Genomic DNA, 15,172 nt, shown 5'->3' with positions numbered 1-15,172 from the left:
TGCAAGGTTAGTGATAGTTTGTATCCCCACCATAAAGAGTGGAGAGATGATATAACATATAGGCATTTGCTAGAATTTTCAGAAAAGTATTACCTTGATAATGGGGCTAAATTATTTCTAGGCTGAAGGTTGTTCTGTACCTGACATTAAAAAGCTTAAAACAACGTCAGGCACGGTGGCTCATGCCTATAATCCGAGCACTTTGGGAGGCTTAGGTGGGCAGATCATGAGGTTGAGATCGAGACCATCTTGGCCAACATAGTGAAACCCTGTCTCTACTAAAAATACAAAAATTAGCTGGGTGTGGTGACGTGTGCCTGTAGTCCCAGCTACTTGGGAGGCTGAGGTAGGAGAATCGCTTGAACCCAGGGAGATAGAGGTTGCAGTGAACTGAGATCACACTACTGCACTCCAGCCTGACGACAGAGTGAGACTCTGTCTCAAAAACAAAACAAAACAAAAAAAAACCTTAAAATAAAGCCTTGAAAGGACAAAGCTAATTCTACTTTTCAAATAGCACAACAAAATTCAAGCCTACAAAGTTCAATGGAATTTCAATATGCCACTTCAAAATGGCATTCAATAAAAAGTTACCAAATATGCAAAGAACCTGAAGAAAAATTAATAAAAACAGATCGGAAATGACTGAGATGGGAATATCAGGGAAGGATAGTAAAACTATTATTTATATGTAGGGATTTCTTAGATAACATTTAATAAGCATGAACCTTAAAATTAGTTGATAAATTAGACTTCATCGAAAGTTAAAATTTTTGTTCTTTGGTAAGAATGAAATGACAAACCATAAACTGGGAGAAAATATTTGTGAAACATGTATCTAATAAAGGCTATATCCAGAATATTGAAAGAACTCTTAAAACCCAATAAAAAATTATCAAGAATTGTTGATAGTTCACCAGTGAAAATATATGAATGGCCTTTGAAATGATATTCAGTACATCATTAGCCACAAAGGAAATACAAATTTAATTCATAATGAGATTCCATTACTTACCTGTTGTAATGACCAAAATTAAAAAGACTGACCATACCAATAGTGGTGAGGATGAGAACAGCTAGATCTCTCACATGAGGCTGATGGAACTACACAATTGAAAGTTCACTTACAAAACTGTCAGTTTCTTATAAATTTAATCATATATTTATCATATAACCCAGCAAATCCACTCCTGTGAAAACATAAGTCCACATATAACGTGTACTTGAATGTTCTTGGTGGTTTTCTTCATAGTAGCCCAAACTAGAAATGACTCAAATGTCAACAATAGGTGAATGGATGAACAAATCGTGGTATAGCTATACAGTGGAATATAATACTCAGCAAGAAGGACTGAACTATTGATGCATGCAATAATATGAACAAATCTCAGAAGCATTATGCTAAGTGAAAGAAGTGAGATATAAATGACTACATGCTATGATTCCATTTATATGAAATTTCTAGAAGGAAAAACAAAGGTGTAGAAAGTAGATCATTTTCAGGGACTGCAAACTGGGGTGTAAGGTAAGGTTTGGGGGTGAGGATTACATGATTATGTTATCAAAACTCACTGACTTGTACACTATAACTAGATAATTTTACTTCATATACTATACCTAAATAAAGCTATTAAAAATTTTTGGTATTTATGTTCTAAAATCAGCACTTCGCTTAAATTACTTAGTACTTTTTTTTGTAGGAGTTTATTAAGTTTCATCTTGAGTCAATGTGTAACAACATTTTGCAGTTTCTACTTTGCTTTTACATAGTTTAAGTTGTCAAAATTTGGAGGAAGAACTGGGTAATCACCCTGTGAAGTTTTTTGTTATTTTATTTTCACATTGACTCCTCAAAGCCTGGCCAACATGGTGAAACCCTATCTAAAAACACAAAAATTAGCCAGGTGTGGTGGCACATGCCTGTAATCCGAGCTACTCAAGAGGGCAGAGGCATGAGAATCTCTTGAACCTGGGAGACAGGTTGCAGTGAGCTGAGACCATGCCACTGAACTCCAGCCTGGGCGACAGAGTGAGACTTTTTCTCAAAAACAAAACAAAACAAATGGACTCCTCAAGTCCAGTGAGGAGAATCAACAGCAGAATATGTGTAGTTTGAAAAAGCTCATGAGAATTTTTCTTAAAAGTCCCCTTCACTGCAAAAATATTCTAGAATGCTTTGTGGTGTTTTTGTTTGGTTGGTTTTGCTTTGCTTTTAAATCAACTTTATAGAGGTATAGTGCACAAACATTAAAATACATCCATTTTAAGTGTCCAGTTGGAGTTTTGATAAATGTATTCACCTATGTAACCACCATAATCAGTACACAGAACATGTTCATCACCCTAGAAAAATTCTATCAGTTTTCTTTGTTGTCATACTCTCTACACCACTCCAGGCCTAGGAAATCACCGGTCTCATTATAGATTAGTTTCACTCATTCTACAATTTTATATAAATGGTCTCTTACAGTATGTACTACTCTGTGTCTGCCTCCCTTCCTTCAGCATAATGTCTTTAAGATTCATTCATGTTGTTTGGATCCATGCTGTATTTTTATTGTGTATTTTATGGCTGTACAACAATTGATCCATTTACCTATTGAAGTATGAATAAGCTGTTTGTGAACATATTTTTTTCCATTGCTCTTAGATAATACCTAGAAGTGGGATTTCTGGGTTGTATGGTAAGTGTCTGCTAAACTTTACAAGAAACTATCAAACTGATTTCCAAAGTAGTTTTACCAGTTTGCATTCTATGATAGCAATGTATGAGAGTTCCTGTTGTTCCACATTCTCAGCAGCACTTCTGTTGGTGTTCTTTTTAACATTAGCCCTCCTAGTATATGTATAATAGTATCTCACTGTGGTTTTCACTTGCATGTCCCTTGTGATTGGTAATATTTTGAGCATCTCTTCATGTGCTTGTTGACCATTCTTACATCTTTCTCGTGGTGGAATGTCCAAATTTTTGGCCAGTATTTCATATTGGATTATCTTCTTATTAATGTATTGTAGGAATTCTTTATTCTGCATTCCTTTATTACATGTATGTTGCTTACTTTTTCGATTTCTTAATGGTGTCTTTCCAAGAGCAAAAGTTATTAATTAATTTTGATTAAGTCCATTTTAAAAATATTTCTCTTCTATGGTTTGGTATGCTGAGAAATCTGCCCTTTCCCAAAGTTGTAAAGATTTTCTCTTTTGTTTTCTTCTGTAAGTTTTGTAGTTTTTGTATGAGCCATTCTGAGTTAATTTTTTTTGTCGTTTTATAGGAAATCAAGTCAAAGTTCTTTTTCTCATGGTAAAAATTCTTTTTCTCCAGTTGTAGCACCATTTGTTGAGCCAGCTCTTATATTTTTCCATTGAATTGCCTTGAAATCTTTGTCAGATGTCGGTCAACCACATATTTGGAAAGCTTTTTAAAATTTAATCACCTTGAAGTTGATGATCTTTGTCCGTCAAAAATTTAAATGATAATGTTTAAAAGATTTTTATTTAGACTAGCTACTAAATACTGTTAATATATATTATGATACATACTTGAACTACTAGCATCTGCATATCTAAATTTTTAAAAACTATAAAGTAATTTTTTAAAAATATAAAGTAATTCAGAGTCTCTGCCTTTTCATGTAACACATTGATTACAAGGTTTTGTTTTGTTTTTATTCATTGTGGTTTTTTAAAAGATTGGAACTAGATGGAAAGATGTTGTCTCCAAATGCATTCGATGCCACTTTCAGCCACTACTTTTGTTTTACGCAAACCCAGATGGCACAGCAGTTTCTACTGAGGATGCACTCAGGCAGGTCATCAACTGGTCACATTATAAATCTGTTGCAGAAAATATGGGTAATTCTTTCTTTTTAAATTTTTCAATGTTTTTCTATTATCACAGTCAACTAGGAATATTAATACTCTGATTATAAAATGAATATTTAGTATAACTTCAAATTTGATTTTCAGCAGAGTTCAAGAAATTTTAGTAATTTTTGTTAGTATTTTGGAATGAACCTTTTCTCATCAGTGGCCTCAGAAGCACCTTCAGGAGTTAGCCACTATTATGATCACACAATCACAGAAGAGCCTCTACTAGTAGCTGTTTCTAGAAGTACATTTTAAGTGATTGAGTAAACTGGAAAAGTCCAAAACAGCAAAGTCATTTTTGGATGCCTTCATTTCGAAATTCTTAAATGATATCAATCCTCTAAGTTTTACTTAACTGTTTCTGCAGTTAAAAATATCTGAAAAAAATGATTCAAGCATCTCTTCTCATGGGAAGGAAAGGAATGATACCTTTTGTTTATCTTTTTAAGGATGTGAAAAGCCTGTAATTCATAAATCAGATAATTCAAAAGAAAATGGATTTGGTGATCAGGCAAAGCAGAGAGAAAATCAGAAATTTCAAACTGATAATATTTCATCATCTAATCGGAGCCATGTTCACACAGGTGTAGGGAGAGGACCAGGTATGTGTTTAAATTGTCATTTTTACATAGTTCCAGGTGAGTGTCCTCCTTTCTTTACTCTGGAGGATTCTTAACTAGCTTTCCTTGGCTATGAAGAGATAATAACAAGTAGATAACAAAATTCGTCTTTTGATTTATGCATTTTTCTGAGATCTGTAGTTTTATCTGACCAGTTTGATTCCATGAATTGTTTGAGTTTCTCCATGGCCTCAGACTGTGGTAGGCCTGAGGCAATCTGACCTCAGTTACCAAATAAAGCAATAATGTGGCATTTCCTTCAAGGAGTTAATAATCAGCTTGAAGCAGAAAAACATAAGTTAGTATTTGGCATAAATGCCAAAATTAAATTTACTGGTAGTGAATGCAACAGTATTTCAAAGATACTATTGCCATAGTTTGTTCTTAACCTCATTTTTATTCAATTCTATCTTGTTATTGTTATCCCATAACTAATTTTCATAAGCCAAGTTCTGTAACTTCGGTCCAAAATAAGACCTCACAATATTGTGTATAGTTATGGTTTAGAAATACATATAACTTTTGTGGACGTTCAGAATGATTTTGTAAGCAACTTTTAAATATATTAATGAAATAATGTCTAATCATAAAAGTAACCCATTTAATCAAAGGTAGTAAGATTGAGAATTAACAATTATCCATAAAGAACTAAAATAAAGGCTTTTAAAAAATTCTTAATAAAGCCGTATCTCTTTTCCTTTCACAGATTATCAATACGCTTAGATTAAGGCATTTTATGTTTTTCAAAAGATATCTAGTTTTAAGCCCAGAAATAGTATATAAGTGTGTAAGAACAGAAGCATTGAAACCAGAAAACTTGGGTTCATATTCCCGGTTCTAGACTTACAAGCTTTGTGAACTTGGGCAAATTTCGAATTTCTCTCTGCCTCCGTTTCCTTACCCAAAATAGAGACAGTAATTGTACCTCAGAGAAGTAAATGAGTAAGACACATGGCACAGAGAGACCATTCAGTTACCTTTAGCTCTTATTTTAATGGCAGATCTGTTTCTTTCTTTTATACTTGTTTTAGTGGCTACACAAGAAATTTTAAAAGACAGCATGCATCTCCAGTGTCAAGAAAAATCACATTTAATTTTTAATCATAAAAATACCATTGTATGCTATATACCAACATATCTCTGCTCTTTTTAAATATGTAATGTGTTACCATTTTTATATAGATCAATTTTATTTTTATTGAGCAATTTGAAAAATGATCTGTATCACAGTAAGAATGATTTCTTTTACAGCTAAGTTAAGTCACATTGATCAAAGGGAAAAGATAAAAGACATTTCCAGAGAATGTGCTCTCAAAGCTATTGAACAGAAAAACTTACTCTCTTCACAAAGGAAAGAGTTAGAGAAGGGACAAAGAAAAGATTTAGGACGACATAAGGGTAAGTTAAGATCTTATACTATTGATTCTAAAAATCTTATTTTAAAACAATTTTTTAACTCTAATTTCTGTATATATTAAATATATATTAAAATATATAAGTTAAATATATATTTCTGTATCTAGTATATAAAATATACAAATTACATATATTTCTGTATATGTATAAATATATAAATTTTATCTATGTATAATTTCTGTATATAGTTAATATATAGAAATTAAATTATATTAAAGTTATTTTTAATAACTTTAAGAGAGGAGATCTCATTCTGTTGTCCGTTATGCATGACATAATCATAGCTCTCTGCAGTCTTGAACTCCTGGATTCAAGCTGTCCTCATATCTTAGCCTCCTGAGTAGCTAGGCACATGCCACCACGCCTGGCTAAATTTTAAAAAGTTATTCATAGAGATAGGGCCTTGCTGTGTTGCCTAGACTGGTCTTGAACTGCTGGCCTCAAACAATCCTGTTGCCTCAGCCTCCCAAAGTGCTGGGATTACAGGCATGCCCAAACCTATTATATTTTACATGTTTATATATTTATTAATATGAGTTCTTTAATACACCTGTACTAAATATGCAGAATTTTCCTGGTTCTTATTTAATTTTAACCTGGGATACTTGTATATGTGTTTTGATGTTTTAACTTACTCATAGATATAATTCACTCATGGCATTCAAGTTTAAGGAAGTTTATGAAATTTAGTGAAGGGGCTCCTTTTCTGGCAATCCCTGACCTTACCTCTCTTTACTTAGTATTCCCATTTCATTATAAGCATGTCTTTTTATGGTTTTATGCCTTTTTCTTTATGGACAGAACATAATTTAACTGATACTGATAGACTTTAAAGGCCGATTTAAGATTTTTGCTTAAGCAACATCCTTTTCCACACATATCTTTGTACGTTTTTGTGTGTAGCCATAACATAAAATTCCTTCAGAGGAATTGCTGAGTCAGGAGATATTTACTTTTAATTTTGACAGACATGGCTCAGTTGCCCTCCTGAAAGACTGAACTAGTCTCCATTCCAACCAACAATAATTGGATGTTTCTTCACACTCTAAGCAGCAATTGGTTGAACAAACTTTTAAATCTTTACCAATATAAGAAGTGGAAAATATTTTACTGTTTTTGTTATTATGAGTTAGATAGAGTGCTTATTTTTTTAAAAAAACAATTATTATTTACCCTAGAGATCATTTTTTACAGTTTGTTTCTTTTTTAAATACCCCTCATTAAGCATACATAAGGACTGGAAAAGCACTTTTAAATTTTAAAGCAGTATGTGATATAATGTACTTTTAATTACTATTTACCTAAAACTATTTAACATTTTACCTCTAACAGGTATTTTATGACTAAAAGGTAGCTCTGAGGAGTAATTCATATGTATCTTTAATTTTTTTTTGTTTTTAAGAGTTAGTTGATGAAGACATTTCACATTTCAAGTCTGGATCACCTCCTGTCGCAAATGGTTTTAGGCAATATGGGAATCCACATCTATATCATAGTCAAGGAAAAGGATCATATAAACATGACCGAGTTGCACCTCAGAGTCGAGCTTCTGCACAAATAATAAGTTCAAGTAAATCCCAGATTCTTGCTCCCGGAGAGAAAATAACTGGCAAAATTAAGAATGACAGTGGCACTGGATATGATACAGACAGCAGCCAAGATTCTAGGGATAGAGGAAACAGCTGTAATAGCAGCAGTAAAAGCCGGAACCGAGGTTGGAAACCTATGAGAGAAACATTAAATGTTGATAGTATTTTTAGTGAAAGTGAAAAAAGACAGAATAGTCCAAGACACAAACCAAATATTAGTAACAAACCTAAATGTAGCAAGGATCAAAGTTTTAGTAATTGGCCGAAAGAGAATCCAAAGCAAAAAGGTTTAATGACCATATATGAAGATGAAATGAAGCAGGAAACAGGAAGCAGAAGTTCCCTTGAATCTAATGGAAAAGGAGCAGACAAAAATAAAGGCCTTGTAGAGGGTAAAGTGTATGGTGATAATTGGCAGATGCAAAGGACTGAGTCTGGATATGAAAGCAGTGATCACATCAGTAATGGATCTACTAATTTGGACTCACCTGTTATCGATGGAAATGGTATAGTAATGGATATCAGTGGTGTTAAAGAAAAAGTATGCTTCAGGTAATGTAAAAGTTGAGTGAATCATTTTTCCATCACTATTATTTCCTGTTAATCGCATGAAGTAATTTTTGAAGCTTGGGGTCAATTAAATAGGCTGGAACAACATGAGCTGTTTTAAAGAGCTTTAAAACGTTTGTTTCTCTTAAATACAAGTATGTTTCTGTAAAGAAACCTAGGATATTGCAGTTTATTTGATATTTTAGATTTCTATTTTTAATAGTTATTTCCTTATTCCAAAAATAGCAGCTTTTTTAGAAAATTTGGGAAGTACAGAAGTTTATTATCATTGTTGTATCACTGTTAACAATTGATTGGTTTTAAAGCACAGACTTCAACTGGCATCATTTCAGTCATGAAGTTGGTTGTTTAATTCTTTTTTGGGTGGTGGGGGAAAGGAGTCTCGCTCTGTGGTCCAGGCTGGAGTGCAGTGACACAATCATGGCTTACTGCAACCCCCGCCTCCTGGGTTCAAGTGTTTCTCCAGCCTCAGCCTCCCAGGTAGCTAGGACTATAGGCACACACTACCATGCCTGGCTAATTTTTGTATTTTTAGTAGAGATGGGGTTTTGCCATGTTGGCCAGGCTGGTCTCGAGCTCCCAACCTCAGGTGATCTGCCTGCCTTGATCTCCCAAAAGTGCTGGGATTATAGGCCTACGCCACTGCGTCTGGCTCTGTTGTTTAATTCTTCAATCTATGTGATGTTTATAATCTCATCTCTAACATTTGTAACTCAGAGCTGAAGCTAATTTTTACTGTCACAACTCAGTCTCATGGAAGAGATATTTTCTCTTTAGCAAATATAAAAAAAAATCAGCCAAATAACTAAGTTTGTGCTCATTTAATTCTAAATACATTTATTATATTACTATTTAATCCTTCTAAAATGTGTTTGATATTAGCTGGTATTTTACCACATTTGTTATTAAAAGGTAGATTTGCAAAAATCAACTGCCCATGTTTTATGAAAATACTTGTTTCAATAGAGACTTAAGGAAAGGGCCAGGTGTGGTAGCTCATGCCTGTAATCATAGCACTTTCGGAGGCTGAGGCAGGAGGATTGCTTGAGCCTAGGACTTTCAGACCAGCCTGAGCAACATGGTGAGATCTTGTCTCTACAAAAAAATTTTTAAAAGTTAACGAAGTATGGTGCCATGTGCCTGTGGTCACAGCTACTTGGGAGGCTGAGGGGGGAGGATTGTTTGAGCCCAGGAGGTCAAGGCTACAGTGAACCATGTTTGGGCTACTGTACTCCATTCTGGGCAAAAAGGCAAAAAGTCCTGGCTCAAAAAAAAAAAAGACTTGACAGGGTAATTTTATAATTCTTCTTGGAATGGAATAGCTCAGGATAGTAGAAAGATCAGGACTTTATAACCAGATAGACTGAGATTTTAATTACTGGACAAATTAATTTGACTTTTACAGTCTTCATCTTATATTGTAAAATGAAGATAACAACTACTTTTAAGTATTGTGAGATGTATATTAAATAATGTACATTAAGCCCTGGAGCAGCACATGGCATATAACTGTTTAACAAATGTTGTTTTCTTTTTTTAGAATAAATTAAGGTCTGCCATAATAACTGATGTGTTTAGTGTGTATTTTATTTTCTAGTGACCAGTTTAAGACAAGCAACCTAAATAAAGAACATGGGGACTGTACCTCCCTTCAGAACCAAAATGACTTAGAAGGTAAAAAACTTATTTGAATATAATGGTTGCAGTAAAAAATAAATCATAATAATTTATTGTTTGCTATTATGATGTACCTAAGAAAAAAATTCCTATATTACTATAAAAATTATTTTTAAATAACCTTAAAATATCAATAAATTTTATTGTTAATATGTTTTAATGTGGAAAGAAGGAAGTCAGCATTCTTTTTTATATGTATATTGTCATACAAAAGGAAGCATGCTATGCTTTCCACATTGGCTTCACAAAGTGTTAATAATGGTTTTGTATCTTTGTATCTCACTTTTTGTTTGATTGGATAACTATTGCTTTTGAAGCTTGCAGTCTTTTTTAATGTGCTGTTTGGCTATGTCTCTGATATTGCAGATAGTGTTAGATTGCTTCCTCTTTTGATTTAGATGATGAAGTCTTTCAATTTTTTTTTTTTTTTAGTAGCAGTTTGCATTTTAAGTGTCCACATTAGGGACCCTTGAACACATTGCTTTTGATGCTGATCCTTACAAATGGGATTTGGGACTCAAATAGGCAGGAGTATCTGTCTATGGTGGCTTGTTAACACATTACTTTTACTTAACAGAAGGTATATTTCTATATTTGCCAAGAAAAATGTCATGTTCTGATAGTTTAGAAACTTGTCTATGGACTGTTGGCGTTTCTTACTTTATTTATCTCCCACCTTTTATGCCTATGGGAAATAGGCATAAAAAGAGAATGGTCCATTTTTTCTCTGAGGTAAGAGTAAAGAAGGTAAGAATGGTCCTGTTACTGATAAGTTTGTGAGTAATGAAGGAAGTTGAGAGCATTCATACTTGATGGCTTTTAAAGGATGGGAAAAGCTGTGAGAAAAGGAGGAACTCTATCGGGATAGGTAGCTTTTAGATTATGCAATGGTAGTAGCTCCAAAATCTCAAGGTGTTAACTCGTTTGTTTCTTGCTCACAATACAAGTCCAGAGGTGATCAGTGTAGTCTCTTCTTAGGAGTCACTCAGGACCCCAGGCTAAGGGGATATAGGTGAGGAGGAGGTAAAGGAAGATACAGTGTGGAGAATCACCTGCCAAGTTTTAAAACTTCAAAGCAGAAGTGACACATGCACTTCCACTTCCATATAATTGGCCAGAGCTAGTTTTCTAACCAGGCCTGATTTCAAAGAAGGTAGAAAAGTACAGTTTTATAGGTGCTTGGAATTGAATGGAAGTATGTATGAACAACTCTAATGATTGCCACAGTAGTTAAGAACAAATAGAAAGACTGATTAAACAGTCTTCTGGAAAAGTTCAGTTTGGCAACAGTAACTATGCAATGGTGTGGGATTATTATAGGCAATTTGTTGGCACATAATAGCCCAGAAGCAAAGAAAGTTAGACATTTGAATGTATACAGGATTCAGGATTGCTATTGGGAATATATACCTGAAGAATTTGAGGAGAGAGGTCAAGGAAGATGATTAGTAAAGGGATTATTATGTTGCAATCAAAGACAATGTTTTCAACTCTTATAACTCAGAGGAATAGAAGGGATGTAAGTTTTCCCAATATGAAAGAGCAATGAACAGCAAATTTTAAAGTTTTTTAGACTTTATTATCCTTAAGGGTTTTTTGGGGATTATTCGTCAGTTTGCAGACAAAGAATGTGATTAAATTTTAAATTATTTTGTTTTCCTCAAATGGTATACTATCAGAAGGAAACACTTATATTAAGGAAACAACCTTCATTTCCCATATTAGAATGTCTCGCCTGATAAAATCTGATAAGTTTGGTAACCAAGTATTACAGGAAACAGTAAAGGGCTGGCCAGAAATCATAGCAAAAGTCAGTGAGATTGAACAATAACTGCAAGTTCAGTACTTGTTACAAAATGATGCTTGCTTCCTGATAGTTATCAAAACACAATAGAGATTTTGTTGGTCAAAAGTACATTGCTATAAGAACTTTGCAGTAGGTTTCATCATTTAATATGAAAGAGTGTGTATGTGATGCACTTAAACATGCTTTTTTCGTGGTAAAATATACATAACCAAATTTACCATTCTAACGGTTTTTAAGTGTACAGTTCAGTGGCATTAAGTATATTCACATTGTTGTGCAACCATTATTACCATACATCTCCAGAATTTTTTTATCTTCTCAAACTGAAGTTCTCTACCCATTAAACAACTCCTCATTCTCCCCTCCTCCCAGTCCTTGGCAATCACCATTCTACTTTTTGTGTCTATGAATTGGACTACTTTAGGTATTTCATGTAGGTGGAACCACATAATATTTGTCCTCTTGTGTGTGGGTTATCTCACTTAGCATGATGACTTCAAGGTTCATCCATGTTGTAGATGTATCAGAATCTCATTCCTTTTTAAGACTAACATTCCATTGTATTATATACCACATCTTGTTTATGCATTCATCTGTAAGTGGACGTGTGGGTTGTCACTACCCTTTGGCTACAATATGCTAAATAATGCTGCAATGAGTATTAGTGTGCAAATGTCTGTTTGAGTTCCTAAAGTCTTTTGAATATATACCCAAAATTGCAGTTGCTTAGTCCTGTGGTATTTACATGTTTATGTTTTCAGGAACTGCTATACTATTTTTATAGCAGGTGTACCATTTTACATTCCCACCAGCAGCACATAAGGACTCCAGTCTCTCCATAGCCTTACTAGCACTTGTTATTTTCTGTTTTAATAGGTATCTTATTGTAATTTTGTGTAACCCACACTTTATTTAACTAAATAAATTATACTATTTTAAAGTTATTTCTGATTTCATAAACTTCCCTACTTCAAAGCCTACCATGGTTCTCTAAGCCAGTCTTTAACTTGAGAACATCTGTTTGTGTTGTACCTTGTAGTATTGTGTATTCCCTTCCTCCAGTCTGAGACTGAGAATATGTGGAAAAGTAATACAGGAATTTTTTCCCAACTTAAGAGCTTGCTGTGCATGGGTTTTTTTCCCCCCCATGAGGGACAGTTAAATATAATTCTGTGACTATATATGATTTTCTTCATTCATTCTTATTCTTATTTATAAAATGAGGGCACACTTAAATTATTGACCTATAGGATCATTTTATATCAATAGCTAAAAGACTTAGAAGTTAAAGAGCCTTAGAAATTTCTTATTTTCATATTTTCTTGACATTTTGTCAATTTTTACTATTAGTCTATACCAATATATTTAATGGTAGAGGACCAAAATCTATAATAATGCCACTGTTATTACTGCTTTTTTAATTCCATTAATAGGGATATTATATAGGCTTGTCTGCCTATGTCATGAGGAATTCTGCTGCAAAAATCCATCTCTGCACTGCCTAAAGCCGTTATATTTGGAAACATTGTTTAAATTGCCACAATGCCATTTGGAATGTTTTAGCCCCCTTTTAAAAAATGGAATTCTAGTATAGGGATTTCACATGCCTTAAATTACCTTCAAGACAGAAGAAATGTTTAAAACACATTGTCAGGAGAAAGCATCACATATTTGAAGAACACAAGTAGTTTGGTATATGCAAGGCAGAAGTGCATGCATGGAATCATGGGATAATGGCAAAAGGGATAGATAGAAGCCAAATTATAATGAAAGTTTGTGCTATTTTTTAATCATAGAGGAAATGGAGAGGCACCAGAGAACAAGAATGGTATGCTGTGATTTGCATTTTAGAAAAGTCTGTGGTGGTAGTGAAGAGGGTAAATTTGGGACAGTGGGAGAAAAATTAGATGACTACTGTAATAGCCTAGAAGAGAAAAGTTGGGGCGTGAACAAAGGTGGTACCAGCATCAAGAAAGATTTGAGAGACAATAAGCATATGTGGGCAGGATAATTAGCTAGCTTTTGTGACATGTACCAAATGAGAGAAAGGGAAGCTGGGATAGATGTACTTGGGTTGTATACAACTAGATTTACCATTTAGCAAAATGGGGAATATAGGAAGAAGGAACAGATCTTGAAGGTGGAAGGATGGCAAGTTTATATTTTAATTTGTTGAGTTTATCATCTAGGTAAACAGCATTATTAGGCAATTAGAACTCAGGAAAGATGGTATATTTGATAACCATTCATGTATATGTAAAAGTGCATTACATACTTTTTCATATTAACTGAGGAAACCTATTGCAAAGTCCTTAGAGCAATGTGATTCTGATCATCAGAATCTCTATGACCTTGTGTTATGATAACAGGAAGCAAGAGAAGTAAAAAAAATGAATTTTTGTCTGTCTTTCCAACCCTTTGCTGTGAATAGCATACCTGGAGGAGAAAATGAAAGTAAGTGCTTAGTTTGGGTTTTGTTTTGTCTGTTTCAAGTGGACATGCTTGGTATTTATATTGCAAAAGATAAGGAACTAATGATGTATAGAGGGAGAGAAAGGCATGAAGAATAGAACAATACAGTAATTGATGAAGACCCTTGAGGAAGGTAGAGTCAGAAGGAAATAAGGTAGAGAGAGGATTTCAATGAAAAGGATAGCAGCTTTTCTGTGATGAAGAAGAGAAAAATGGAGCAGATATTGATTAATGTGTATTTGTGTTAGGTAGAACAGTTGAAATGTTTATATCTAATTGACTTTCTTTTCTCTATGAGGTATGGTTATCTACTGAGATAAGTATATAGTAGGTTAAGATATTTACAGATCATACATAACAGATAACAAAGGAATTACTAGGTCTTTCAAGAACTTTTGTCATTTGCTTTTCAAGTCTGTAATACTTGGCTTAATCTCAGTTGTTCCTACAAGTCAGGATTCGTTAATGCTGAGTCTTGATCTGGGACATAACAAATAAGAGTCAAAGAAATTGATCAGTGGTTTAAAAATCTGTTAAGTCCTCATTTCTTATTATATAAATAATCTGTACCTCCACTTTCTTAATTGAAATATACTATCCTTAATGTTGTTACATCCTAGAATTAGTCAATGAAAAATTTTGTCAGAAGTGTTTATACATATACTTAAGTTTGATCATTTTCTCTGGCCAGGCATGCTGGCTCACTCTTGTAATCCCAGGACTTCAGGAGGCCGAGGTGGGCAGATCACAAACCCTCTACTAAGAATACAAAAATTAGCTGGGCGTGGTGGCGCATGCCTGTAGTCCCAGCTACTTGGGAGGCTGAGGCAGGAGAATTGCTTGAACCCAGGAGGTGAAGGCTGCAGTGGGCCAAGATTGTGCCACTGCACTCCAGCCTGGCTACAGAGCAAGACTCCATCTCAAAAATAAAATAAAATAAAATTTACTCTAAGCTGTTTTTGGCAAACTGCAGTGTTTGTTCATTTAAAATAAATACATTAGAAAGTATATTTAGAGAAAGAAGTACTTTTGTCAGCCAATTTTTTTTCTATGTACATTAAACATTTTTTCTCTAAGAATTTCATAAACTGGAAACACATAATCTCTTCTCTTTCTGTGGCCTACCCAGCATCACCAAATAGCTACCTATGTAC

General features: G+C 34.0%; 1 protein-coding gene across 2 annotated transcripts in view; it reads left to right on the top strand.

Annotated features, from left to right (window-relative positions):
* USP53 (ubiquitin specific peptidase 53) overlaps positions 1–15,172 on the top strand; it is a 42,983-nt gene that overhangs the window by 17,907 nt on the left and 9,904 nt on the right. The window contains exons 9-13 of one of the 2 annotated variants that reach the window (XM_032292439.1): positions 3,690–3,852; positions 4,317–4,469; positions 5,739–5,885; positions 7,306–8,044; positions 9,660–9,736. In XM_032292439.1, coding sequence (XP_032148330.1) covers positions 3,690–3,852; positions 4,317–4,469; positions 5,739–5,885; positions 7,306–8,044; positions 9,660–9,736 — 1,279 coding nt within the window. The remainder of the gene's footprint in view (positions 1–3,689; positions 3,853–4,316; positions 4,470–5,738; positions 5,886–7,305; positions 8,045–9,659; positions 9,737–15,172) is intronic. The other variant, XM_032292440.1, reaches the window with a different exon arrangement.

Source organism: Sapajus apella, unplaced genomic scaffold, assembly GCF_009761245.1.
Source record: "Sapajus apella isolate SASKATOON/1434 unplaced genomic scaffold, GSC_monkey_1.0 scaffold27, whole genome shotgun sequence".
In the NCBI taxonomy this organism is placed as follows: domain Eukaryota; kingdom Metazoa; phylum Chordata; class Mammalia; order Primates; family Cebidae; genus Sapajus; species Sapajus apella.
Note: the sequence above shows the minus strand (reverse complement) of the source record. Positions and strands in the feature narration are given on the sequence as shown.